The sequence below is a fragment of the Leucoraja erinacea genome, chromosome 6 (genome assembly GCF_028641065.1).
Source record: "Leucoraja erinacea ecotype New England chromosome 6, Leri_hhj_1, whole genome shotgun sequence".
Classification (NCBI taxonomy): domain Eukaryota; kingdom Metazoa; phylum Chordata; class Chondrichthyes; order Rajiformes; family Rajidae; genus Leucoraja; species Leucoraja erinaceus.
Window position 1 is genome coordinate 69,202,619 of NC_073382.1, and position 15,475 is coordinate 69,218,093.

At 41.5% G+C, this 15,475-nt stretch overlaps 1 protein-coding gene across 4 annotated transcripts in view; it reads right to left on the bottom strand.

Annotated features, from left to right (window-relative positions):
- The window catches only part of fam76b (family with sequence similarity 76 member B), a 42,804-nt gene that overhangs the window by 8,301 nt on the left and 19,028 nt on the right, over positions 1-15,475 (bottom strand). For 3 of the 4 annotated variants that reach the window (XM_055637317.1, XM_055637319.1, XM_055637318.1), the window contains exons 6-9: positions 13,487-13,534; positions 3,139-3,219; positions 2,706-2,841; positions 639-740 (exon numbers count right to left, since the gene is read on the bottom strand). In XM_055637317.1, coding sequence (XP_055493292.1) covers positions 639-740; positions 2,706-2,841; positions 3,139-3,219; positions 13,487-13,534 — 367 coding nt within the window. The remainder of the gene's footprint in view (positions 1-638; positions 741-2,705; positions 2,842-3,138; positions 3,220-13,486; positions 13,535-15,475) is intronic. The other variant, XM_055637320.1, reaches the window with a different exon arrangement.

Sequence of the window (15,475 nt, forward strand, 5' to 3'; positions counted from 1 at the left end):
CTGTCTGCGGAGGGCGCTCAGCATCGCCAAGGACTGCTCTCACCCCAACCATGGACTGTTTACCCTCCTACCATCCGGGAGGGGCTACAGGTCTCTCCGTTGCCGAACCAGCAGGTCGAGGAACAGCTTCTTCCCGGCGGCTGTCACTCTACTCAACAACGTACCTCGGTGACTGCCAATCACCACCCCCCCCCCGCCCCTTATTATTATTTATTCAAATTGTGTGCTATGTTGCTCTTCCAGGGAGATGCTAAATGCATTTCGTTGTCTCTGTACTGTACACTGACAATGACAATTAAAATTGAATCTGAACCTGAGGAGGCAATTAAAATTACAAACACCTGCGAAGCCATGTGTCCCAAATATTATGGTGCCCTGAAATGGGGGGGACTATGTAAAAACACTGCTGTAATTTCTACGGTGAAACTAAAATGTATAAAAATAGCCGTTATTAAAATCTGACAATGTGTACTTTAACCACATGTGATTTTTTCTATTACAAATCTCAAATTGTGGAGTACATAAATAAATAAATAAATGATGGGTCTTTGTCCCAAAGATTATGGAGAGCACTGTAACTATGGTCAGATAAGTGGAGACAAAATAAGCCAAATATGTTTTAAAACACTGGTTAATACCTGTAGCTGTTCCACCACATCTTTATGAGCTTTTTCCATGTTGTTCATTTTTGTTCTCAGATTGGATTCTTGGTATTGAAAATCTGCCTTCAACTCAGTCAGCTTTAAAGAATAAAAAATATTAAGCACCTAAAGTATTCATCAAAACGTTTTCATTTTTTCCATTTGATTTCCCAGTTTCCTTCTCTCAAGAACCAACTGGTACATATACACTTTCATCACACGTGAGCATAATAATTTAATTATTTCTCATTTTATAATAAACACAAGCTTGTTACAATCATGAATCCGCTATTCATGCATTAAAGCCGTCTGTTAAGAGGCAGTAAACATGTTAGTACATGATATGCGGCTGATATTCTGTTCTTTTAGCTAGGAGTGTCAGGGGTAAATGCAACATCTATTCCAGTATCAGTAATTAACTCAGAACAGCCAGTGCCCTCCATAATGTTTGGGACAAAGACACATCATTTATTTACTTGCCTCTATACTCCACAATTTGAGATTTGTAATAGGAAAAAAATCACATGTGGTTAAAGTGCACATTGTCAGATTTTATTAAAGGCCATTTTTATACATTTTGGTTTCACCATGTAGAAATGACAGCAGTGCTTATACATAGTCCCCCCCATTTCAGGTTACCATAATGTTTGGGACACAGCAATGTCATGTAAATGAAAGTAGTCAAGTTTAGTATGACTGTTTGAAGTCTGTGATTCATGCACATCGCTTGTTGCTGGATGTCTTCTCTGGTGATGCTCTGCCAGGCCTGTATTGCAGCCATCTTTAGCTAATGCTTGTTTTGGGGATTTTCCTCTTCAGCAACAAAAGGCCAGCACAATTTGGTTCAGATCAGGTGAATGACTTGGCCACTGAAGAATTGACAATTATTTAGCTCTGAAAAACTCCTTTAGCAGTATGTTTGGGATCATTGTCTTGCTGTAGAACGAACCGCCGGCCAATGAGTTTAGAGGCTTTTGTTTGAACCTGAGCAGATAGGATGTGTCTATACACCTCAGAATTCATTATGCCACTACCATCAGCAGTTGTATCTTCAATGAAGATAAGTGAGCCAGTACCTTCAGCAGCCATACATTCCCAGGCCATAATACCCCCACCACCGTGTTTCACAGATGAGGTGGTATGCTTTGGATCTTGGACAGTTCCTTCTCTCCTCCATACTTTGCCATCTCTCTGATACAAGTTAATCTGCGTCTCATTTTTGCCGCTGATCAGTGGTTTGCATCTCGCGGTGTAGCCTCTCTATTTCAGTTTATGAAGTCTTCTGTGGACATTGGTCATTGACAAATCCACACCTGACTCCTGAAGCGTGTTTCTGATCTGTCAGACAGGTGTTTGGAAATTTTTCTTTATTATAGAGATAATTATTTTGTCATCAGCTATGGAGGTCTTCCTTGACCTGCCAGTCCCATTGCGATTTGTAAGCTCACCAGTGCTCTTTTTCTTCTTAATGTTCCAAACAGTTGATTTTAGTAAGCCTAAGGTTTGACTGATGTCTCAACTGTTTTATTCTTGTTTCTCAGTCTCATAATGGCTTCTTTGACTTTCATTGGCAAAACCTTGGTCCTCATGTTAATAAACAGCAATAAAAGTATATGGAAAGACTGGAGGAAAGACTAGATGCTGAGAGCTCTCTTATACCTGCATTAAGCAGGTAATTAAACACACCTGAGCAAGTATAAACACCTGTGAAGCCTTGTGTCCCAAACATTATGGTGCCCTGAAATGGGGAAACTATGTATAAACACAGCTGTAATTTCTACATGGTGAAACCAAAATGTATAAAAATGACCTTTTATAAAATCTGACAATGTGCACTTTAACCACCTGTGATTTTTTTCTGTTACAAATCTCAAATTGTGGAGTACAGAAACAAATAAATAAACGATGCGTCTTTGTCCCAAAGGTTATGGAGGGCACTGTAGCTGGGTGTGTCAGGGGTAAAAGCAACATCCCACATCAGTAATTAACTCAGCACTGGCATGAATTGAAGTGGGAACCTTCTGATCTACAGTACATTTCTTGCAGCTATAATGTTTAATTTACCTTTCTATCTCTTTCCAAGATGGTCTGTTCTTTTTGCTGCAGAAGCCTTTTCAGAGACATCACTTCTTCTTTTAATTGGTTGATTATAACAAAGTTGTCGGTCCCACCAGAGTCCATTGACTGGGTCAATGAGCTGCTAGCAAAACAATATATAATTAAACATAATTTGTAAACATCTTTTCATCACTTTATAGTTGGATTATCAGTTTGAACTTGCTCAACGAAGTCGAGGGGAGGAAGACGTGCGCAGGTGAAGGAGGGTGTGGTGGTGGGGGCACGAGGAGTAGGCCGAGGAAGGGCCGGACGAGAGGAGGAGAGGGAGTGGGATGACTTTTCCACACTTACTGAACATGCTGAATAGCTCTCCCATGAATAGCCCCAAATAAACTAAGGTAACAGAAATTTAATTTGAATCAACAGCAATATAGCTTACCTGTCTCCATTCGAGGGTTTTGTTTCAAGTTTTGGCTTCTTCTTTGGAGCTTCATTTTGAATACTGGATGATGACTTATGGCTGTAACCAATAGAAAAGATTAAATTTATTGACAGCTTTTATATTTAAAAAATCACAGTTGTTCTTAAACATGAAAATGCAGCCAATGAAACAAACGACATATTGATTCAGTGAGCTACAATAAATTAAATATTACAAAAGTTTGCTGAAAATTAGAATTAGTGTCAGGAGGCAATACTAAAACATGGATTCTTGCAGCATTGAATGGACTCAGTAATTCCATTTTATTGTTCCATTCATAGAACAGCTGTAAATCTGCATTAGTTGTTAAACAGGGAGTTAACAACTCAGATTATAACTCAGAATAAAACTCTCACCTTTTGATGCCCATCTAAAACCGACTGTGAATCAAGATGATTCAAATCCAACTGGTATAAATAGGGATTCAAATCCTAGGTCACTCTGTTCTGGGAAGAAAGAGTTAGTTATGTACCTGTTATCTAATAGATGTTTTTATCCTAAGATAATAAGTCCTCAAACTGCATGTTTGTGTTCTAATGGATGTAGGGTGGTGAGAGGCACACTGTGCACCAGTAGCCATCTCTCCCCTTGATACCATAGAGATGAAAAATAATGCTCAGCTAATCTGAGATACTGTAAGGCTGAGATTACTGAAACCCAAGGATCAGCATAGCCATTAGCCATACCCTATCTCAATAACATCCACATATTAATTTATCACATCAACAATACTAAGGATATCGTGTACTTTTGTTTTGAAAGTCCAAATCAGATTTAGATTTCAATGTTCTTTGTGTTTACTTCCACACTTTACAAAGGTAGGATTTGTTTCTCACTGCTAACTAATATTAATTGAATAATTAGATCGACGAGGATTCCCTACATCAGTCTCTGAATCCCATCATAATCAGGAAATCATGATTTGTCAGTCTCCACACGATGTTTGCCAAAGAAAAACAATAATTTTCACATATATCAAAAGTGACAGAAATTACATTCCAGTCAAGTAACTTGTTGGTGTAGAGTAGATGTTTAGAAGGCATGGGAGCAGTCAGGTTAACAAACTTCAGTCAACCTTTATCGATAATGTACTAAATGTACTTGAAGTATCACAAGATATTCAACCTGTAAGTATCAACAGTGTAAACCTACTGTAAGTTGAACACTTTACAAGAGGTGAATTGTGCTACACGTTGACATTGCTGAATAACACTGGGAGTATTAGTGCTGGTTTCAGCATCGGATTCTTTGATCATGAACACAGTTACACATATTTCTTATATTTGATAAGGAACTGTAATAATGCAATATCAACAGTATATTTTAAGATACTGGAGAATAAGAAAATGAATTTAAAAACAGGAGATATCAAATGGCTATGGGAAGAAATAGATATTTCTTACTGGATTTTATATTTTGTGGTAATATAAAGTGGGAACTGTGAAATAAAAAGTTAAATCAGTTGAACAGATTGTATAATTTTATGTAGAATCTATGAGGATATCAAATGAGATAGCAGATGCTGAAGTGAATATTACTGCTCTGCAGTATGTCCAGTTTTTCATCATTTTATTTAATGGTTAAAATGTGGTGATCTGCAAATTGAGTGCTGTAGGTTTGTCTGAAAAAATTAATGTAGACTATAAATTTAAAAAAGTATTCCAAAGAAATTGAGTGGGTTATTTAATAGGACAAAGTAAGAAAGGACTGAGGAACACAGTTATTCCTCACGAAACTTCAGAAAAACACAAAAAAAACCAAATAGATGAAATGTGTTCATGTGGAATGGCATTGTTGTTAAGGGAAGAATGGAATATGGAGTGCCAAGGTTCTTGCACCAACATTGGTGAAGGTGATTATAGAATATTTGAATTGGAAGGAAAGTGGTCTTCGAGCATCTTACAAGGTAAAAGGTACTTGTGATGGCATGGAACAATCAGCAGGATATACCAATTCAGTTATCAGTTGGACAATTGGTTCAATTACGAGCTACCAACAAAATATTACTTAAGTATATTTTATAATCCTCCACAATACACGTTTAATCTCTGTCTTCTTGAGTGAAAATATGAAATTGCTAGTACAGTACATTAAAATCAGAAGCATTTAGTTTAGTTTACAACACGGAAACAGGTCCTTCGGCCCACCGGGTCCGCGCCGACCAGCAATCCCCGCACATTAACACCATCCTACACCCACTAGGGACAAATTTTACATTTCCCAAGCCAATTAACCTACAAACCTGCATGTCCTTGAAGTGGGGGAGGAAACCGAAGATCTTGGACAAAACTCACGCAGGTCACGGGGAGAACGTACAAACTCTGTACAGACAAACAATTCTAAAAGCTGCCTTTAACCAACTCTTCTTGTTTTTATTGTCATGGCTGAACCCAAGCAGTTGATTACTAGCAGCTCTAAAAGCATAAAACATTGAAACAAGGACCAACTCAGATATCAACTAATGTCGATATCTTCCTTTATATTTCTGCAGAGATCAGAGAGCAATTCTGGATGTATACTTACAGTGCCCTCCATAATGTTTGGGACAAAGACCCATCATTTATTTATTTACCTCTGTACTCCATAATTTGAGATTTGTAATGGAAAAAAAAATCACATGTGGTTAAAGTGCACATTATCAGATTTTATTAAAAGCCATTTTTATAGATTTGTTTCACCATGTAGAAATTCATCATCATCGGTGGTCACTCGAAACGAGTACGACTATCCTCCCCTCTCCATAGGGTCGCCTACTTGTGGGTCTGTAGAGGCCGATCCGCGATCCACACACCTTGGTGCAACGTGGGCAGTGGAGACTGGCGGTGGTTGGTAGTCGTCGAGCCCCATTCTCTCTCTCTCCTTACAGTGCTGTCGCTTTGTATCTGCGACACGGCGTAGTTCCGTTTCATGACGTGCAGCTCCTTCCTGCATGGATTTCCTCCAGGAGCTCTTGTCCAGTGCAATGTGCTCCCAGTTGCTCGATGTGATGTGGAATTTCTTTAGACTGTTCATGATGTTGTCCTTGAAGCATTTCTTTGGACCGCCGGGGGTTCGCCGGCCTTCCTTCAGTTGAGAGTACAGGATCTGTTTAGGGAGACGTATGTTGGACATACGGTGACATGGCCAGTCCATCGAAGTTGGTGCTGCATTATTGTGGTGGTGATGCTGGTCATGTTAGCTTCCTCCAAAATGCTTGTGTGTTTGTCCTCCCACCTGATCCTCAGAATCTTTGGCAAGGATCTTTGATGGTATTGTTCCAGTGCTCTCAAGTGCCTGCTGTAGGTGACTCGGCTCCATACAACGGGTACAGCAGTGAGACATGGACTACATATGCCAGACAGGAGAGAAGACTTAACACCTTCCACCTTAGAAGCATCCGCCGTATCCTGGGCACATCCTGGCAAGACAGAGCGTCAACGCCAAAATCCTGTCTCACGACGGCCTTCCCAATATGTACACTCTACTCAGGCAGCGCAGACTGTGGTGGCTGGGCCATGTCCACCGCATGGAGAATGGCCATATTTCAAAAGACATCCTCTATGGAGAGCTGACATGGGAGGAGAACGATCGGCCGCCCCCAGCTACGTTACAAGGATGTCTGCAATAGAGATATGAAGGCGCTCAACATTGATGTGGAGTCCTTGGAGGGCATTGCATCTGACCGCACAAGGTGGAGAGGTACCTTGAACCAACCAGAAAGGAGCGCAGCAACTTCAACAAACCAGAGACCACACACAAATGTGACCTTTTCGACAGAGACTGTCACTTCCGCCACAAGCGACGCCGCTCTTGCCGAGGTTTGGAGCAAGCAGCCAACAACTAGGATGCATCACCCATGGTCAGTCATGACTGAGGGGGCCTACTGTCCGCAGAAGACTACATGAACAGAAATAGAGGCTACACTGCAAGATGCGAACCACTGGTTAGCCGCAAAAATAGGATGGCCAGGTTAGTTTGCCAAGAAGTACTTAAACGAGCAATCACAGATCTGGAAAAAGGTCTTGAAAACAGATGAGACAAAGATCAACTTATATCAGAGTGATGGCAAGAGCAAAGTATGTAGGAGAGAAGGAACTGCCCAAGATCCAAAGAAACACGGTGGTGGGGGTGTTATGGCCTGGTAATGTATGGCTGCTGAAGGTACTGGCTCACTTATCTTCATTGATGATACAACTGCTGATGGTAGTAGCATAATTAATTCTGAAGTGTATAGACAATCCTATCTGCTCAAGTTCAAACAAATGCCTCAAAACTCATTGGCCGGCGGTTCATTCTACAGCAAGACAATGATCCCAAACATACTGCTAAAGCTATAAAGGAGTTTCTTCAAAGCACAAAAATGGTCAACGATCCGAACCCAATTGAGCATGTCTTTTATATGCCGAAGGGAAAACTGAAGGGGACTAGCCCTCAAAACAAACATAAGCTAAAGACGGCTGCAATACAGGCCTGTTAGAGTATCACCAGGGAAGACACCCAGCAACTGGTGATGTCCATGAATCGCAGGCTTCAAACAGTCATTGCATGCAAAGGGTATGCAACAAAATACTAAACATGAATACTTTCATTTACATGACATTGGTGTGTCCCAAACAATATGGTGCCCTGAAATGGTGGTGGGGGGGGGGGGAGAACTACGTATAAGCACTGCTGTAATTTCTACATGGTGAAACCAAAATGTGTAAAAATGGCCTTTATTAAAATCTGACAACGTGCACTTTAACCACATATGATTTTTTAAAATTACAAATCTCAAATTGGGGAGTACAGAGGCAAATAAATAAATGATGGGTCTTTGTCCCAAACATTATGGGGGGCACTGCACATGGATCGCAGTTTATGTCTTAAGTCAAATATCTTTGGTGCCACTGTGCCATTTACTGAAGGCAATGCTGCTTCTCACTCTTTGAACAGCGTTTCACAGCAGTTGCTGTTTTAAAAAAAAAATATTCATGTTGCCACAAATACTCAAGTCACTATGTCGGTGGGTAAGATCTTTAAAAATGAGCTTCACAGTAAAAAACTGAACAGCAAGTATTCAGGCGGGTACTATTGTAAAAAGGAAATTAATTTAAATCTAACCCTATTAATTTCAGGCTAAACAAAAGTCCTTCTGAAGTACATTCATCCATTCACAAACAGCCCATAAAACAATGCTGCTTGACTCCAAAGTAATATATTAAAACATCCAAATCACCGAGGGATTCCATTCAAGCAAAACTGAAAGTCATTCAAATGAAATGCAACCAAACAGAAAGTGGTTGAAATCTTGCTGATGCCATTTTTAGTGTGCCGATCAATGTGCACACTCATTTCCTGCTGTTATTTAAAGTAATTAACTATATTTAAACAGGACACGTATAATATAGGAATATTATGCAGGCTTGTTAAACACTAAGATACTCAATAGTACTCAATAAAAATTGAAGTTTAATAACATAACAATTCTTAATATCCCAACCTGAACTAAAATTGTAGCTCAATTAAATATTTCACAGACAAAACTTAATTATTTTTGCTTTGTTAACCTCAGCTAAGGATACCATGTCATCCCCAACACCAAGATGATCTATTTCTACCTGAAAACATTGCAAATCTCAACCCCGCCTGACCATCTACAGCTGAGATAATCACTCATCTATTCCAATGATAGAAACATACATAGAAACATAGAAATTAGGTGCAGGAGTAGGCCATTCGGCCCTTCGAGCCTGCACCGCCATTCAATATGATCATGGCTGATCATCCAACTCAGTATCCCGTACCTGCCTTCTCTCCATACCCACTGATCCCCTTAGCCACAAGGGCCACATCTAACTCCCTCTTAAATATAGCCAATGAAGTGGCCTCAACTACCCTCTGTGGCAGAGAGTTCCAGAGATTCACCACTCTCTGCGTGAAAAAAGTTCTTCTCATCTCGGTTTTAAAGGATTTCCCCTTTATCCTTAAGCTGTGACCCCTTGTCCTGGACTTCCCTAACATCGGGAACAATCTTCCTGCATCTAGCCTGTCCAACCCCTTAAGAATTTTGTAAGTTTCTATAAGATCCCCTCTCAATCTTCTAAATTCTAGAGAGTATAAACCAAGTCTATCCAGTCTTTCATCATAAGACAGTCCTGACATCCCAGGAATCAGTCTGGTGAACCGTCTCTGCACTCCCTCTATGGCAATAATGTCCTTCCTCAGATTTGGAGACCAAAACTGTACGCAATACTCCAGGTGTGGTCTCACCAAGACCCTGTACAACTGCAGTAGAACCTCTCTGCTCCTATACTCAAATCCTTTTGCAATGAAAGCTAACATACCATTCGCTTTCTTTACTGCCTGCTGCACCTGCATGCCTACCTTCAATGACTGGTGTACCATGACACCCAGGTCTTGCTGCATCTCCCCCTTTCCCAATCGGCCACCATTTAGATAATAGTCTGCTTTCCTGTTTTTGCCACCAAAATGGATAACCTCACATTTATCCACATTATACTGCATCTGCCAAACATTTGCTCACTCACCCAGCCTATCAAAGTCACCCTGCAGTCTCCTAGCATCCTCCTCACAGCTAACACTGCCCCCCAGCTTAGTGTCATCCGCAAACTTGGAGATATTGCCTTCAATTCCCTCATCCAGATCATTAATATATATTGTAAATAGCTGGGGTCCCAGTACTGAGCCTTGGGGTACCCCACTAGTCACTGCCTGCCATTGTGAAAAGGACACGTTTACTCCTACTCTTTGCTTCCTGTTTGCCAGCCAGTTCTCTATCCACATCAATACTGAACCCCCAATGTCTTGTGCTTTAAGTTTGTATACTAATTTTTTATGTGGGACCTTGTCGAAAGCCTTCTGGAAGTCCAGATACACCACATCCACTGGTTCTCCCCTATCCACGCTACTAGTTACATCCTCGAAAAATTCTATAAGATTCGTCAGACATGATTTACCTTTTCGTAAATCCATGCTGACTTTGTCCAATGATTTCACCACTTTCCAAATGTGCTGCTATCCCATCTTTAATAACTGACTCTAGCAGTTTCCCCACTACCGATGTTAGACTAACTGGTCTGTAATTCCCCATTTTCTCTCTCCCTCCCTTCTTAAAAAGTGGGGTTACGTTTGCTACCCGCCAATCTTCAGGAACTACTCCAGAATCTAAAGAGTTTTGAAAGATTATTACTAATGCATCCACTATTTCTGGAGCTACTTCCTTAAGTACTCTGGGATGCAGCCTATCTGGCCCTGGGGATTTATCGGCCTTTAATCCATTCAATTTACCCAACACCACTTCCCGGCTAACCTGGATTTCACTCAATTGCTCCTCCAACTCCCCTGCTATTTCCGGCAAATTATTTATGTCTTCCTTAGTGAAGACGGAACCAAAGTAGTTATTCAATTGGTCCGCCATATCCTTGTTCCCCATGATCAACTCCCCTGTTTCTGACTGCAAGGGACCTACATTTGTTTTAACTAATCTCTTTCTTTTCACATATCTATAAAAACTTTTGCAGTCAGTTTTTATGTTCCCTGCCAGTTTTCTTTCATAATCTATTTTTCCATTCCTAATTAAGCCCTTTGTCCTCCTCTGCTGGTCTTTGAATTTCTCCCAGTCCTCCGGTATGCTGCTTTTTCTGGCTAATTTGTACGCATCATCCTTCGCTTTGATACTATCCCTGATTTCCCTTGTTATCCATGGATGTACTACCTTCCCTGATTTATTCTTTTGCCAAACTGGGATGAACAATTTTTGTAGTTCATCCATGCAGTATTTAAATGTCTTCCATTGCATATCCACCGTCAACCCTTTTAGAATTAATTGCCAGTCAATCTTGGCCAATTCACATCTCATACCCTCAAAGTTACCTTTCTTTAAGTTCAGAACCATTGTTTCTGAATTAACAATGTCACTCTCCATCCTAATGAAGAACTCAACCATATTATGGTCACTCTTGCCCAAGGGGGCACGTACAACAAGATTGCTAACTAACCCTTCCTCATTACTCAATACCCAGTCTAAAATAGCCTGCTCTCTCGTTGGTTCCTCTACATGTTGATTTAGATAACTATCCCGCATACATTCCAAGAAATCCTCTTCCTCAGCACCCCTGCCAATTTGATTCACCCAATCTATATGTAGATTGAAGTCACCCATTATAATCGTTTTGCCTTTGTCGCACGCATTTCTAATTTCCTGTTTGATACCATCTCCAACTTCACTACTACTGTTAGGTGGCCTGTACACAACACCCACCAGCGTTTTCTGCCCCTTAGTGTTGTGCAGCTCTACCCATACCGATTCCACATCCTCCAAACTAATGTCCTTCCTTTCCATTGCATTAATCCCCTCTCTAATCAGTAACGCTACCCCACCTCCTTTTCCTTTCTGTCTATCCCTCCTGAATATTGAATATCCCTGGATGTTCAGCTCCCAGCCTTGGTCACCCTGGAGCCATGTCTCCGTGATCCCAACTATATCATAGTCATTAATAGCTATCTGCACATTCAACTCATCCACCTTATTACGAATGCTCCTTGCATTGAGACACAAAGCCTTCAGGCTTGTTTTTACAACACTCTTACCCCTTACACAATTATGTTGAAAAGTGGCCCTTTTTGATTTTTGCCCTGGTTTTGTCTGCCTGCCACTTTTACTTTTCACCTTGCTACCTATTTCTTCTACCCTCATTTTACACCCTTCGGTCTCTACGCTCACACATTTAAGAAACCCTTTCCCTTTAACTCCATCCTCCACTGTCCCATTCAACACCCCACCCCCCTTATTCAGTTTAAAGCCACCCGTGTAGCAGTGGCAAACCTGCCTGCCAGAATGCTGGTCCCATACCTGTTAAGATGCAATCCGTCCCTTTTGTACAGTTCCCCCTTACCCCAAAACAGATCCCAGTGATCTAAGAATCTAAATCCCTGCCCCGTGCACCAGATCCTCAGCCACACGTTCAGGTCCCGTATCTCCCTGTTCCTGCTCTCGCCAGCACGGGGAACTGGAAGCAAACCGGAGATAACAACCCTGGAGGTCCTGCTTTTCAACATTTTTCCGAGCTCTCTAAAGTCACGTTGCAGAATATTCATCCCCTTCTTTCCGACATCGTTTGTGCCGACATGCACTACCACTTCCGGATGTTCACCTTCGCCCTTGAGGATTTTCTGCACTCTGTCCGTGACATCCTGGATCCTGGCACCGGGAAGGCAGCACACCATCCTCGCATCCCGTCTGTTGCCGCAGAAACCCCTGTCCGTACCTCTTACGATGGAGTCTCCCACTACAATGGCCTTGCCTGCCTTAGGCCTTTTTGGTTTTGGCTCAACAGCCCTATTCGCATCACAGGCCAGTCCGCCGCTCACGTCTTCTGTCCCATGATTTCTTGGTCTGTTTTCTAACTTCTATTCTTCATACACAAACTCATCTGAAACTACTAGTTATTTTTCAACTAGTACTGAATGGTTTACCCAGGACATTTGTTTTCAAATCCCTCCTAGATCTGCCTTGTTCCAGCTCTAAGCTACAACTTTGAGCTTGCTGCACAACTCCATATCCTCTTCTATATCATGAGTTAGTCCACCATTGACAACTATGCCTGTGTTTGCCTCGATGACAACCTAAGAATTTCTACCCCAAAAACTCTACGCTTTTAAGACGCTGCTTAAACAAACACTTCAACCAACATTTTGTTTATCTCCTTACGCTGTTCAGCATTGTTGGATTAATACAAGTGGGGACTTGTGTGGACTGTGGGCCAAAGGGCTTGTTTCTGTGCTGTTCGACTTGATCATATTGTGTTGGTTAAATCTTTTACCATGTTCAAGGTATTATATCAGTACATGTTTTTAAGTACTGCTTTGAACATGGTGAGGGACAAATTCCCTCAAGTTAAATTGAACAAAGCAAATTCCTGAAGCACTAGCCTAACAATCCATTTAAATTGCATTTATTATATCAACATCCATTACAATAGGAATGCATTGTTTAATTTTGCCACTTAATAAACCAAGGACTAGCAAATAAATTAAATTATTAACAGGTGCATGCAAAGGTGGAGCACTCACGTGATTTCAATCAAGATCCTTACAGCTAAGAGACAAAAGATAATTTCATCCCAATTATCTGGCATTCATACAATGCAGTATTTTAAAAATGGAAATAAAACTTTCTTGTGCTATGCTACCCAATGTGCTATACTGCTTATCAACTGGTGGTACAAATGATAAAGCAGTTCAAATGTTCCTATTGGTACAAATTAAAAAAACAAATGAAAAATTGTGATAAGAAATTATTTTGTTTTTAAATACAGCTAGTTACCTCATTTTCCAAACTCCATGCTGCTGCTCTGGACTTAGGCTACTGATTCTGAAAGAAAAAGGGTCAAGACTTTGTTCATTTTTCCAGAAAATTCTTAGTGATGTGTAGAAATCATGTTGACCAGATTGTCCTTTTCCAAGGGACTTTACCACCCCCATTTACCAGCACTATTACACGGTATTCAATGTCTCCCAGACTCCATTCTACCACAGATCTTCCATTTATTATCTCAGCAACTTAAAAAAATGTTTCATGTTTAACTTTTCCCAACTCTGAAGGAAGCTCATCCACCTAAAGCAAGGGCCTCTAAACTTTTCAGTATAAGGTCCACATTATATATTTGGCACATTTTTGCAGGCCGTAGAAAAAAATAAAGAAATGTCAGTTTTATAAATTTAATGTCTCTCTCTCTCTGCCCCCCCCCCCCCCTCTCTCTCTGCCCCCACTCTCTCTCTATCTCAATATCTGTCTCGATGTAAACTACCGGGGGGCCCCTTCTATTCCAGCAGGGCGAAGATGATGTTGTGTGGGGGGGGCGAGCATCCCTGGAGCCGAGGGAGAGGCCGAGGGTACCAGGCCCGGTGTCTCCCCGCCCCTGGGTTGCAGATGCTGCGGGGAAAGGCCGCGCCGGGTAAGTCCGGGAGTGGGGAGACACAGCGCCAGTTATGGCCTGGCCCGGGGGGGGGGGGGAAGAGAAAAGGAAACTTACCCGGGGAGCTGTTGGGTCCTAGAGAGAGGAGAAAACGATTTTGACGCTACTCAAGTAAAAACGGGAGGGGCGGGGCAAGTGGGGCGCTGTTTTATCTCGCTAGCACCGAACCCGCTACCATAGAACTCATTAAATAGCCCTATGCACGAAACGTGTTCAGTTTGCTGCGGGCCGGATAAAATTTCGTGGCGGGCCACGTGTGGCCCATGGGCCATAGTTTGGAGACCCATAACCTAAAGCATTAACTGCTTCTCTCTTCACAGATACTCCCTGGCTTGCTAGGAGTTAAGCTTTTATTAGGTTTTTACATAATTTGGTTTGAATCATTCAGTTCAGAGTGGCAGACCGAATTGGCTGAAGGATGGTCAGTCTGGCAGAATGAAGTTTTTTACTTTTTGAAAGAAGCCTTTCGCTTATTCCAATGAAGTAACCAAATTCAGGTATATTTGCATACTATTAACACATTATTTCCACTCTGTCCTGGATGTCTATTCTGGAGGCCAGGAGAAGAGTTATAAGGCCAGTGGGTTACAGAATCTATTGGAATGGATTCTGCAGGATAGGATTTACTCCCATTTTGAAGGGAATTGCCTAATTAGGGATAGTCAGCATACTTTGTACACAGCAAGTCACATCTTACTAACTTAATGGGAGTTTTTGAGGTGGTGACGAAGATGATCAATGAGGGTAGGGCAGTGGATGGTGACTGCATGGATTTGACTACGCCATTTGATGACGCCCCCTGTGGTAGGCTGATCCATAATTAAGATGGGTGGGGGGGATGATTCACAGTGGCTTGGTGATATGCATTTACTCATAGAGCCGTGTTGTGGTGGAAGGGCACTATTCTGGCTGAAGGCCAGTGAAATTCCTGGGTGTAAATGTCAAAGGCTGGAGGACAGCTTTAAGGTAGGAGTGGCAAAATTTAAAGGAGATGTGTTGTGCAAGTTTTTTTACACGGTGGATGGTGAGTGTCAGGAACATGCTGCCAGGGTTAATGGCGGAGGCAGGTAAGATAGTGGCATTTAAGAGATTTTTAGATAGTCACGTGGATTTGCTGGGAATGGAACAATATGGCAGGCAGATGATTATCTTAGCATTATAATTTGCACTGACAATGGGAGCCCAAAGGCCTGATCCTGTGCTGTAATTTTCTATGTTCTAATAGTTATACAGCTTAAGTTATGTCCTTCGTTGAACCCCTCCCAGCTGCCTAAATTGAATCCATTAACAAATATGTATAAATTACCACTATTAATAAAATGTCAATATCACTCTTG